This window comes from Fulmarus glacialis, unplaced genomic scaffold (genome assembly GCF_000690835.1).
Source record: "Fulmarus glacialis isolate BGI_N327 unplaced genomic scaffold, ASM69083v1 scaffold8657, whole genome shotgun sequence".
Taxonomy (NCBI): domain Eukaryota; kingdom Metazoa; phylum Chordata; class Aves; order Procellariiformes; family Procellariidae; genus Fulmarus; species Fulmarus glacialis.
This window is the reverse complement of record NW_009225090.1, coordinates 47677-61495: the sequence shown is the minus strand read 5'-3', so window position 1 is coordinate 61495 and position 13819 is coordinate 47677. Positions and strand designations below refer to the sequence as shown.

General features: G+C 43.5%; 1 protein-coding gene across 1 annotated transcript in view; it reads left to right on the top strand.

Annotated features, from left to right (window-relative positions):
• Positions 1-13819, top strand: part of STAB2 (stabilin 2) — an 88710-nt gene that overhangs the window by 44817 nt on the left and 30074 nt on the right. The window contains exons 28-39 of the mRNA XM_009582362.1: positions 1081-1217; positions 1591-1705; positions 2653-2730; positions 2907-2999; positions 3113-3220; positions 5964-6095; positions 7157-7282; positions 8672-8728; positions 9934-10029; positions 11034-11229; positions 11772-11867; positions 12861-12906. Coding sequence (XP_009580657.1) covers positions 1081-1217; positions 1591-1705; positions 2653-2730; positions 2907-2999; positions 3113-3220; positions 5964-6095; positions 7157-7282; positions 8672-8728; positions 9934-10029; positions 11034-11229; positions 11772-11867; positions 12861-12906 — 1280 coding nt within the window. The remainder of the gene's footprint in view (positions 1-1080; positions 1218-1590; positions 1706-2652; positions 2731-2906; positions 3000-3112; positions 3221-5963; positions 6096-7156; positions 7283-8671; positions 8729-9933; positions 10030-11033; positions 11230-11771; positions 11868-12860; positions 12907-13819) is intronic.

The following is a 13819-nucleotide window of genomic DNA, read 5'->3' as shown; positions in this document are numbered from 1 at the left end:
TTTCATAACCAAATATTTTTCTTCCTGTCCAGGAAGGATGAGAAAGGGAAGTCTGTTGCTATTTCTATATTTAAATATTTGGAAGGTGACAGTGATGATGGCTAAAAAGAAAGATGATCTTAACAGAGACAAAATTCCCAGCTATTTAAGGGAGCCGACTCCCTTCTTGACTTAAAACCCAGTATGGGTATTGAAGGACTATCCAAAACAAGCCAGCTTCCAGGCAGCATACCAGCTGCAAAAAGGCAGAACCCAAGCTCATATTGCTCCCTCAAGTTTTGCAGTATCAAAAATGGCAAGTTGTGGAGCCTGTGAAAAGTTTGCAGAACCACACCTTCATCAAGATCACATTCAAATCTTTAGCTCTCCTTTTTCTACCCCACAAAAAAATCCATTCAACTAGAAAAATCCTCTCCAGTGGAGGCTCTCTCCAACCTTAAGGCAGATACAAACATATGGAAGGTGAATCAGTCCATGCATTCTACAGAGCCCACATCCCCCGTCTAAAATTAGAGCTGTCAGCAGCAAGCCCCACTGCAGTGCTAGTGGGCACAGATATCCCTTGGACATCTTGAAAAATCTCAGCCGTGTTAAATAGTCTTATTCCAGATGGGAACATTGTGTCATATGGGTTTCTTATTTCATGGTTCACAATCCTTCTATCTATTAAATAGTGTGGAGTGCTCTGTAAGAGCAGGTCACTCGAAGTTATCAGTAACCACTAGTATTTATCACCATGATTTTTTTTTTTTAACATTCAAGTGCATAAAATGGAATCCATGAGACAGACTAACTTTTGTGGGAGGCAACTTATGTGTTTCATAACAAAAAGAAAGTCTGACCTAAACATTGCTTCTGCCCTTTAAATGCTGGCAATCTATTCTGTAAAAATAGACACTCATTTACCATTTTTGTACAGCTCTAAGTACTTTTGTTCAAGTCATTGCTCAGTATAATAGTTATCCCTCTCCAGGCCGGTCACAAAGTACGTCACATACTCCACCTTGCTAAAAAGTCACCGGCTGCTATTTATAGATTGTCCTCAGGATGAATTATTTTACGCTCTTTATTTTCATGCAGGAGGCTGAGATAAACTCGGTGTTGTCCACCACCTCAAACCTAACTGTCCTCGTGCCTTCTCTTCAAGCAATTGAAAACATGGATGAAGATGAAAAAGCCTTTTGGATGTCAAAGAGTAACATCCCAACTCTACTGAAGTATGTTAATGGTTTTGGGTTTGGGGTTTTTTTTTAATGAATTGCTTTCCATTCCAAGCAAGACTTTGGTCTGAAGCCTCTGAAGCAAGACAGGTCTTACATTTTTAAGGGAGGGACATAGGATTCCCCTTCTAGTTACAGTGGTATAAATCTCTGTAGCAACTCCACTGAAAACAAAGATGTTATTTGTATGATGTCAGAAATGTTTAAAGGCCAAGCTAAGATCAAAAAATAGCTGAACTAGGTATTGTACAAACAATTCCTGCTTTAAACCACAGTTTTAGACAGACTAAGCATATTTATCCGGGGGGGGGGGAAAAAAAAAAAAAAAAGAGAAAATACAAAACCTTCAAATCCAGTTAATTTCCTTTAGGTATCATGTATTGACAGGAGCTTACAGCTTTGCTGATTTCCAGAATTTATCGTCCTCTGACATGCTGCCAACATCTCTACAGAGCAACTTCCTACACTTGTCTAAAGAAAATGGGGTGAGATGACCTGCAAACCGCTGTGCTATCATACACCAAACCCTGACCATCACTGCCACTGGCCTTCTTGTATTACAAAACCACACAGACATTATGTACCTGTATTTAAAAAAAAGAGACCATGTCATAAAATTAAAGTAATAGATCAATTATATTGGGCCCTCTGAGAGAAACATTAACTCGCTTTTCTCCACGACTTTACCTAGCTGAAATTTATCCACAGTATTATTTATTCCTAATGTCCCAGTAGCTGCTGCAAACGCTGGACAGTCTCGTAGTCAAACGGAAGCGCAAACCCTGCCTGGAGCAGCCTGTGTGAACTATTTTAAGACAAAGAGCATCAAGGAAACCCAATAACTTATTTTAGGGAACTGGGAAGGTAGGAGGAAGCAGTGATACCATGCACGTGGCCACATGTGCAACTTGATAGTCCCAAACCACCCGACGGTATTTTTAATGGTAAATAACCATAACTTACAGCCCTTCCTCCTCAGCCCTTTTATTTAGTACTCCGTGTTCTGAGGAGGGTTTTCTGGGAATCCGTGGGGCACATTTAAGCACTTCATCCCCATTAAGGGAGGGAAAAGTGCCCTTTCCCTCCCTTCCCCGAGGGAAGAATCACGAATGGGGTCCTTCAAAGCTGCACAGGCACGGGAGCATGTGAGTCGGCACGGGAGCTCGTCCTGCCGTGGGGTGGGGGTGAGCGCACCTACCCCGAGTAACCGCCCCATGGCTTTGCCGGCCTGCGTGCGGGGAGCAGCACCAAGTCCCAAAGTCACCTCTCCTGCGCACAGTTCCCTGAGGGCGGATGCACGCTGGCAGGAGCGGAGCCGTGGTGGAGCTCTAGGCAAGCGTTTGGGAAGGTGTGGAAATCCACAGCACGAACCACCAGGAAAACACTGCCACCGCGATGCAAAAGCAAACCCTTTCTCCTTTCCCTCTTTCAGAACCTCACCCTGGAGGGCGCTCACATCGTGGCTGGTGACATCGCATCCACAAACGGGATCATACATGTTATTGATAAGGTATACGGCCGCATAGGGAGGATTTGTTCCTCTGCACCACAAGCACTGGAAAATAATTAAGAACCCTTGGAAAAGAGTATTTGTGCAGAACAGCATTTTCTCCTGCATCTCATCCTTGCAGCTGCTACCACAGCACGTGCACATGCGCTGATGTGGGATATCTGCTCCCTTTTCAGGTTCTGACCCCGCTCCGCAGCACCGTCATGCCGAGGCTGCTGGCCCGCCTAGAGCAAATGCCCGATTACTCCATTTTCAGGGGCTACGTTATTGTAAGTTTTCACGTCCTTTTAAGAATAGAAGCAGTTCTCTGCTTTGTTTGCATTTGAACTGGTATCAGACTGTCAGTGGTCATTCTGATTTGTTTTTATGTGTTTCACGACAGCAATACAGCCTGGCAAATGAAATAGAAGCTGCACATACATACACAGTCTTTGCCCCAAATAATGATGCCATAGAAAATTACCTAAGGGATAAAAAGTCTGCTACTCTGGTATGTATTACTCACAAGACTTGTCTTAACAACTCAGTATCACATCTCAGTTTCAAGTGGATAGATTTAGAGGACACAGAAATAGGAAGAGGAATTTGTTTTCCAGAAATCCAGTAAGTTTGGTTTTGTTTTTAACACCAGAAGAGGTGAGGAGGGATGGATCCACCTATATTTTCCTGGCTTGCTAGAAGACCCTAGCTATTTGTTCTGGGTTTTGTCCTCTAGATTAAAACCATGCTGATAATATCTAAGACATTTCATCAGTAAACTTTTTTTTTTTTTTGCAAAAATGATCAGTACAGGAATGACCAAGAATAACACTGAAATGAGTTTCCTCAGTGAACAAGTCCAGTCCCCCGTCATCACTGGCAACCCCATCATTAATAATGTCACAAAATATTCTCACTGTTCCTTAAAACTATCCAGATGCTTGCCCTGTTGCTCCTGTTTGCCCAGCCACTTTCCGCAGACCATTTCGAATCCCAGTTGGCCAGTCCCAGGGCTCAGAAAAATTTCTGAAACTTTCCTGGCTAGAAAAATTTCCTTGGGCAAACGCCATTGGTGCTGCCCGCTCTCAGGAGCCCCACACCAGGCTCATGCCTGACCTGGCCATCAGCTCCTCCCACCAGCGCGGACGTGTCCATCCCACCTCCCCTGCCGACCTCAGTCCTCATGCCCTGAGCTAGTTTATATTACTTTGACAGAACACCTCTGGCCAGTTTATATTGCTTTATTCTTACGCCAGGAATATGCTTTAGCTGAAACAACTTTCTCTCTCTGGCATTTTTGCCCTGACGTATTTACAAGGCCAAACAGCCTTCTCAATCCTGTCTGTCTCCTCCCAAGATAAACTATCCTGCGTCATCCCAGCGCCTTTCTTCACATTTGCTCCAGTTTGAAACAGTTTTATCGAACGTGTGTATCGAAAGCCACACCTTGCAGAGGAAGTTTCACCCATGACTTGCTCAATGACATTAATACTTCCCTGCCTCTTCCATAAATATTTACCCTGCTGCACTCTGTCCCTACTTTCATGGTCTCCATTTACAGCCAGGAAGCTGAGGAGCACAAGGTTCAAATGTCCCAAAACATTTACCACCAACCAGCAGACTCACGGCAAAAGTCCCGCTTGCTGCCTCACTGGAAGAATGCACACGTGATCAAGCTGCGTCTGCTCAAATGACTTTTGAAGACTATTTTAGTTAGTTTCATGACACAACATCATCATTTCCGCATGACTGTAAGAAGCATTTATAACAAACTTTGAGGGACGCATAGGTAGCTTTAAGACATCAATCCTGTTGGATTCGGGTTACACACGCACAGAAATCCTTTTCATTTCCACTACTTACCGATACGTTTCTTCTGTCTTTCTTCCATCCTCCCAACCTTGACATGTGGCAATCTGACAAAGAAAATCAGAAAACAGCCATAAGGTTAAGCCTGCCTAAGCCTTATTCTCTTCACGAAACACCTCGGAAGAACTCTGCTGCGAAGGAAGAGCTCCGCGCAGGGGAGAGACCCCATTTCTTGGCCTCGCTGGAAGCAAGATTTTGTTCTCACTCTGCTGGTGATTAAAGACAGAAATGGAGATGCATGAGAGTTAACTTTTCCTCCAAAGCATCCAAGTCAGGAGGATTAAATAGGTCTGGACATTGATGGAGGCCTATGCCTTAGTAGATTAGCTGTCTTAATTTCCACCTTCTTGCCTGCAAATATCTCTTTGTCAAATCTGTGGAAAACAAAGCTGAATGAGTCCCACCCCACGAGATGTAAAAACCACTATTTCACCCTGCAGGCAAAGCCAGGCAACATCACAAATCTTGCAGCCTGGGGTTGTTTCATGCTTTCACACACTTTTGAAGGAGCTGAAGAGCAAGGAGCAGTATGTTCGGAACAAGGGGACAGCAGGCAACGGGATTTCCCACAAGCACCTTTTATTGCAATGACATACAGCTGCAACGGCACTATATCTGTTCGCTAAGCAGCTCCTAAGCCCTCCAAATGCCCCAGCTTCTCTCACATCTACAAATATCTCACAAACACATCCCCCTTCTGCTTCCTCCTCCAAGTCACGGAGAGCACTGGGAGTCCCCTGCTTCGGAACAAGATGCAGAAGCCTTAGGAAGCCCTCACAAAATTTTGATGTACAGAGAATAATTTCACCACATCCGTGAAAAATGAATACACCCTAGCAATAACGCATAGAAAACTTTCCAATTAACAAGTGTGGCTCTAGCACTTTATTGACTGAAGATGACCTTAAAGATTTTTTTTAAAAAAAAAAAAAACCACAATCTATAAATTGCTGTAAACATACATCTATAAGTTATTCAGGGATTCCCAAAGGAAGAAGGAATGGTATGGGGAAGATTACAAAAGCATTCATGAATATGCAACTTTTGATGTCAAATGAACTCATGAAGTTGAGAGTCCTAAAAAATCATCTAACTTTTCCCTGAACCTGTCAGCCAGCCCTGTACACAGAAAGAGACACTACAGGCACAAGCAAACCTTGGTCCCGCCAGTTCAACAGCCTTCTATTCCCCATGGTCAATAAAAGTTTCATTATGACAGGAATGTAGACATTCCACAGTAAGAAATACAAAATAACCTGCCAGCTGGAGAAGCTTCTCCTTAAATTCAGGCAATCTGTGTTTGGCTTATACCTTGTGGGAAAAGTGATCCCAAAGAACTTTCCATGCTTTGTTACATAACTCTGAATTTAATCGTGTGTTTGCAGGATGAAGGCCAAATCCGCTATCACGTTGTGCTGGATGAGAAGCTCCTGAAGAACAACCTGCACAACGGCATGCACAGGGAGACCATGCTGGGATTCTCCTACCAGGTTGGGTTCTTCCTCCACAACGGCCAGGTACTGCTGTCACTTGCTCAGAGAAACAGCTTTCCTGCTTTTTACGAATGCAGCTTCAACTTTAAACTAACATGCAGTCAAAAAGAGCTGTGCACCCCACATCAGCTTCTGGGACTTAATAGCACAAAAGATGTCACTCAAATGCAATGTCTCTCTCAGACCTGCTTAATTCAAAGTCATTCTTAAAGGGATCTTTGATTCAATTTGATTTCAGTTATGCTGTTCCCATTTAGCATTGCATTTTAGAAGCTACTGTGGTGGACGTGCATGTCTAGCAGCTACAAGCCTGCAGTGCAAAGCAGTCATTACTCTGACTTCCAAGAGCTATTAGAAAATGATAAAACGTTAATTCCATTTTCTGTGGATTTACTCCACTTTCAATTCTAAGAGCTCAAAGCACTTGGCAACAAATATGAATTGCATTTCAACACCACTCATGGGAAAATCAGGCACAGCAAGATTAAGCGACACACGCAATTCTGTGGCACAGCCGGGAAGGGAACTTGGTCCTCCTTGTTCTCTGTCCCAGAGCTCCCTCCGGGCATAGGCAAAGAAGGACAGAAATCTTCTCACCAAAGCAGTTTCAGCCCTGCTGTTTGCTCTGCCCACAGCAGAGCCTTGGAAGAAACGTCTGCTTGTGGGGCTGTTGCTGGTGCAGGCACGATAGAAGTGTGGGGTAGCAGTGAGATGACGGAAGTCCTCCTTGAAGGAGCAGCTGCTGGGAGGTCTTCCCTGAAGCCTGTCATCCCCCAGAGACAGCAAACCCAGCTCTTGGCTTGCTTTAGGCTCCTTCTTCAAAACCTTTACACCCCATGGTGGAAAAAGCCGCTCTGCCAAATCCCATTGCTAAGAAACTTCAACAGGCTGCACATCATCTCATGCCCTCCAGTGCGGTGAGGCTCTTAAATGCAGCAAAACGGGGATGCGAGCAAGTGCTTGAAGTTAACGACGTTCTTCAGTTTTCCTGAAGCGAGGCTTGTACATTGCTCCTTCCTTCACCCATTACCGTAAAGCTACTAAACAGCTCTCCTGCTTTCTAACTGATTGCATTTCTTTTGCAGCTATTCATAAATGATGTGCCTATAAGCTATACAAATGTTGCAACAGACAAAGGAATTATTCATGGTTTGGGAAAAGTCCTGGAAATCCAGAAGAATAGATGTGATATCAATGATACCGTGATCACCGTAAGTAGTTCTGCACTAGAGATGTTTAAAGGCCCTTCAGAGAGATCTATAGCCAAACACAGCTAAAATGTACAGGATACGTGACACTGTATTTCCCAGTAAGGAATGCATGCATTTTCCACAAAGGATATTCCTACCAGAGTTTTCACATCTATTAAGACTGCTTTGATCCTACAATAAGTGTATTGACAGCCTAGATAAAGTATTAGAGTAGCACAGGAATAAGCAATTCCTGAGCTTTAATTTTCAGGAAATAATAGTAACGGACTATTCTAATACATCTTCTTAGCCAGGCCACAAGTTTATAAAGTAAACAAGTGGGAAAAAAAAATGGAAAATGAAGTATTTTTAGTAAGGAAAAATGTTTCTTTTCATTCCAGGTGTAGATTACCGCTGCACATACACATTAATTCCTTGTGCCCTCTGAGTAAAGCATTCTCCCTCTTTTGTTCCTTTTACATATGAAATACAAATAGATTTACATTCCTTTAAAGAACAGGATGCAGTTTCCTCAAACTGGCAGAGAAAGGTTCCCTTTGTCTTTTCTCCTGAGTGAGTCAAATAGGACAGCGAACAGGCAGCTACCTCCCTTTTTTATGGAGCGTGCAACAAACTAGACAAGGAAGACAAAATGAGACTTGTGCTTCAGTTAAAGCAAATTTAACAGGCATGAACTTTGGCAGCTGAATTCTTTTCCTTGGGATACAGTCCCATATTTGAGTGTATTTCACTCCTCCAGCTTTGCTCTGTCAGGCACTAACTAGGCTTCGCACATAGTCCTTTTCCCATGGAAAATTATTTTCCCTGCTATGTTCAAATGCAGCAACATACTTAAACATTCATTTAAGCCTTACTAAAACTAAGCACATAGTTAGCTAAACAGGAATAATATTAAGCATCGTATATGAGGTACAACATGTACCTAAGCATTTTGCAGAAACTGACCTTACATGTGCAAATGAGTCACACACACATATAGCATAGGACATATACATCATATGAGTTTCCCATTTCCAAGCTGCTACTGTCCTTGTGCCACAGGCAAACTATGTCCAAGCTCAGGACTTGCCTTTTATTGTGCTTTCGATAGGGAGGCCTTTGGGAAGCATTGCTTTAGAAGAGCAAAGCGAAATATCCAAAAGAGCTTTCCTTCTCCTTCCCCATGGGGGAAAGCTTCCCATGGGGTGTCCCTATAGACTGACTGGTAGGGATGTTCTTCCTTGCTGAGCAGTCCAGCTACCCTCACCACCTTTACCAAAGGGATTATCCTGACTAAGCACCCTGACAGCTAGGTTTAGAAATATAGCTGGAAATTATGCATTTTCTGTTAAACAACCTGCCTGCAGCTCTATACAGTCTGTTAACTACCTCCCATTTGTGTTGCTTAAGGAAAAGTGCAGAATTTGTTTGCAGCCATCAAGTTGTCCCCCAGGAACAAAAGAAATAGTAAGTATTTTATCATCAATGCTAATTTTTTTTTTTAATCAAAACTGAGCATAGATGCATTCAATCCTGTTTTTAATATAATTGTCTCAGTTTCAACAAAAGTTACCATAGTTACTTCAGCCCGCTACATACATTGCTTACAGTCAATAGACTCAATCCACCCTGAGAATAAGGTAGCAGAATCAAGGGCAGTTTGAAGATAGTTTTATCTTGAAAGACCAGTTTCTAGTATGCGTTAGGACAACTGAGGACTCCTCAAACTGCAAAGGTTACCTCTATCATGCAAAACTGAGGGAGTTGAACATGGTCTGGAGTATGCTTGCTACAGGAGGAATTACAGAAGCACCTTTTAGCCCTTCAAATCAGAAACATACAGAACGGCAAACTCAATCTGTCCCCAACAATATGCTGTGAGTTATAGTCACAGGGAGACTTGGAGACTATAGAGACTTTGGGTGCCCAAGTCCAATGCATGAGAACTGCAGGTATTTAGCAGGTCCCTGTCAACCACAATAAGACCTAGAGTTTCTTGGCATCTAAATTTCTCTGGGAAAGCCCCTCTGTTGGGATTATATAAGCATATTTTCCTTTATAATTTTTTAATTAATTATGCTAGTAATAGGATTCCAAAGCAGATCAAGTCCCATCCACCCAATTAAAGTAACTGGCTGAAGGGCTCATGAGTAAAACTCAAAACCATTAACATCTCCTTGACAACAAGGAGCTGGATGATGCTTATCTCAATCTCCTAACAAGCGTACAATGAGACTGGCAAGTCTTCTTCTGCAAGCAACCTTTCCCAACTGTGTCCAGACCTGGAAGATGAAGTTTCAACAGCTGTTTTTGCAGAACTTTGGCTCTCAGTTTTCCAAGAAGAATTAGGAAAAACAGGAAATGTGTCATAAAAAAAAAAAGAAACTTTTGTCAAGCTTCAGAATAAAATTCTGCTCAATTCTGAACACAGGCAGTATTAGACACATCTTTAAAATGCCATGGGGCACTGAGTTAAATTGATCATATGTTCGCTAGCAAAAAATCATTTAGCTAATGCATTTTTATTTCTAAAAGTATTTCCTTCATTTTCATTGTGAATGTCTGAGTCAGTGCACAGCATGCATAAAGTTAATGTCCCATTTTTTAAAACATTTCAAAGTAGCTGATCAATATTACTCAGAAGTGGAGTCATTTCTCCAATCTGTGTTCAGGCAGGGGAGAAGAAATATTGCATCCTCTCGGAAAACAACATGAGAACGTACACCATCCAGATCGGGTGCCAGCCAAAGTGTGCTAAAACCGTCATTGTGAGTATACAGTTTCTGTTGTGGTAAAAGCCAGGAACCCCCATCCCTGAACTTCACCCTCCTCGTAATCCCCACTAAGCACACACAGCACATCAAGCCGGTCCCTGACAATGTATTTACAGGGCTTCTATTCCAGATGCAGCAAAGATTGGAAGGTTAAAGGCTGCTGACAGCTGCAGCATAGGAAGGGCTAGGAGCTGATGTGGTGCAGAGGGAGCACAGGGTTGGGAAGGGTAACCCCATGCTTATCCCTGTCCACCTTTCCCTGGGATGGTGGAGGGCACCTGGGTCCCACCAAGGACTTGGGGTGGCAGCCTCGGCACAGTAAGGACCGTGGCCAGAGACCAGCAGAGCTGAAGCGCTGCTAAAAATCATAGAATCATAGAACAGTTTGGTTTGCCTTTAAAGGTCATCTAGTCCACCCCCCCTGCCATGGGCAGGGACATCTTCAACTAGCTCAGGTTGCTCAGAGCCCGGTCCGACCCGAGCTCGAATGTTTCCAGGGATGGGGCATCTACCACCTCTCTGGGCAACCTGTTCCAGGCTTATACCACCCTCATCATAAAAAATTTCTTCCTTATATGTAGTCTGAATCTACCCTCTTTTAGTTTAAAACCATTATCCCTTGTCCTGTCGCAACAGGTCCTGCTATAAAAGTCTGTTCCCATCCTTCTTATAGGCTCCCTTCCAGTACTGAAGGGCTGCAATAAGGTCCCCCCGAAGCCTTCTCTTCTCCAGGCTGAACAGCCCCAACTCTCTCAGCCTTTCTTCATAGGAGAGGTGTTCCACCCCTCTGATCATTTTCGTGGCCCTCCTCTGGACCCGCCCCAACAGGTCCATGTCTTTCCCGCGGGCTCCCGAGGGCTCCAGAGCTGGAAAATCAATATCTATAGTTCCCCTCCACCCAGCAGCAGTCCCAACAGACGATACCCAGTGGCCATGTGTGTGCTGCCATGCTTGCTACCTTAATCCTGGCCCTCAGCATGGCATTTCTTGGTTTCCAGACCAGGGAGTGCTGCGCAGGTTTCTTTGGGCAGCAGTGCCAGCCCTGCCCGGGGAAAGCAGGGAACGCCTGCTTCGGAAACGGCATCTGCCTGGATGGCATCAATGGCACGGGCACCTGCGAGTGCGGAGAGGGGTTTGTCGGCACAGCCTGCGAAAGCTGCATCGAAGGCAAATACGGCCGCAACTGTGATCAAGGTACTGAGCATCCCCAAACCACACAGGCACCTTCGCTAGCCTTGTCAGATGTCAAAACCTTCCCCTTAGATCTTCTAACAATGTCCATTCTAGATCCTGGAAAGGTACATCACTTTCAGGGCAATAGGCCAGTCTCAAAAACATCATTAACCCCTTTTCTTTCCCCATTATGGTATTTTCTCTCTACTCCGTCGTTTGGAGACGGTGCTTCCTACTCTGGCACGCTACAGGCTAGAACAGCATCGGGCGAGAATAATCCTCTTTAGCACTTCTTTTTCACCAATCCTTTCCCATTAAAATACAGTTTCAGTCCCTTTATTTGGGAACAGAGAAAAGATAAGCGTATTTTGAATTTAGATTTATTCTGTAGAAAGAAGCCAATAGGCGCAAGTCAAAGCATTTCTGGAAATAGCCTAGAGCAGAAGGTGCCATCAAGAGAAGACATCTGGGCCACCCTCCTGCCCTTCCTTCCCCTCGCTGCCTTGCTGTGCACCCTGCTGCCCTGCCCAGGGACAGCGGTGTCCTCCCATCTCTCCCCACAGCGTGCGCTTGTGTCCACGGGAAATGCAGCAGTGGGATCGACGGGGACGGCTCCTGTGAATGTGACGTTGGCTGGAAAGGAGTGACGTGTGAGACTGGTGAGTGTCCCCTCCTTTTTTTTCTGGGGAGAGAAGTGAGCATTTCAGGACATGCCAGATCTACAGCCATGATCGGATCCCAGTACAGCAGGTCCAAGTACACTACCAGATACCCAGCAGCTTCCCACATGCAGTGAAATACAGGTGACATTCGTGTGCCATGCCAATTAACTACCATATAATAGAGAGCCAGCTGAGATACTGCTTGTGAGACTTAAGTGCCTTAGTTAGCTAATTCTCTAACTGTATCAACCTATATCTGTCCCAAAAGAATATCCCATTTGTTAAAGCTATATATTTTGCAGAGTTACCTGGCATATTTTGATCCTCTGATCAAAAGCCTCTCAAGTGCTTCAGTAAGTTGGTTTAGCTATACAACACTGGATATTAAATTATGTTCTTGCTAATACAATAAAAATTAATTAGCAAATAAATCATTTTGTGTTGGTTTAATACAGCTCCTATATCCAATAAAATTTTATTTTAGTTAGACATAATTAAAATGTATTAAATAACTATTTCAGAACTCTACATAATAGTATAAAATAAAAAAAATATATAAGCACATTAATAATAGCATTCAATATCTGTTTTAAATTTGCTTAGGGAAAAAAATAGTAATAAAATTACCTTTATAGTTAAAGAGTTGCTATAGTTGCTATATCTTAGCAAATTTCAGTTCCTTTGGAAAACCTACACTTATATAATTAAACAAATTATGTGCAAAACTCACCAGAGTAAATACAGATAAATGACAACAGGTGAAATATTTTACTGGCGATATGTTGACATGCCTTTTCCTCACAACTGAATTTAAGTGGTACCCACTGATCTATACAGATGGAGTCTCTATACAGACTGAGAGAGCAGTTTTCTGGTGCAGAACTCATAAGACTCCAGCTCTGCATGGTGGGAGCAAAAGACGGGGAAACTAGAAGGATGTTGACTCAAAAGGTTCTGATCCCTGTTTCTTTTTTTTTTTTCCTCTTGCAGAGATCAAAGATGATGCATGTAACACCTCATGCCATACCAGTGCTAAGTATGTATGAAATCCACTTATTTGGAGGAGGGAAGAGAAAAAGGGGATCTCTTGCAAGCAAAAAGCATAGTCCATCTTGCTCTTTATGAAGACTTCTCAGCAGCATAGATAACACGTTTTCCACCACAAAGATAAGGGGTGGTGTTAGTGTAACATATGCAGTGATTAGGCCAAAAAGTGCATGTTAAAAGGGGAAACAAATGAGATTTTTGTGGGGAGGAAAAAACAACACCCATGAGATGTCCTACCATGCAGTATACAAAGAAATGGAGCCTGCAGCACTAAAGAGAACAAGAGGGCAGGGGAAGGCTGATCACAAAGGTGGGCTTTATCTATTCCTCTTATTTTCCCCATCCGCCACCACACATAAAACTGAGAAATGCCATCGGCACTAGGACTTCACTGAAGAGAGCTGCGTTTGACAAGAAACAGCTCTCCTTTTCACATCAAAACATTAAAAAATGCTCTTGCTGGTCCAGCACCAGCATTGGGACGCTAACCAGTTTTCAAAGGAGCAAGTCACCCCCACTGAGCCATGTACTAAATTGCACTTTCCCCCCATCATTGACCAGACAGCAAGATTTACACTACCCAAGATATTTGAAGAACAAGGAAAGGTGGCTGGAAGGACTCCTCATTTTCAGCCACAGCTCTTCTGTAGGAGCAAGAAATCAGAGGGGCAAAACCCCTTTTTCCCAGATGCAGATCATTCTTTGCCCCATGTGTTTGTGAACTGCGGTTCACAGCAGTGATATTTTACCAGGCTTTTTTGGCAAAACTCCACTCTCAAATTTGCGCAGGGGGATCCCACACATGCTGGCATCAAGACTGTGTTTCTGACAGGAGAAGCAGACTGTTCTTCTCTTGAGTCTTATTCACCCACTGCCGTACCCCTGTAGGTACGAGGATAGAT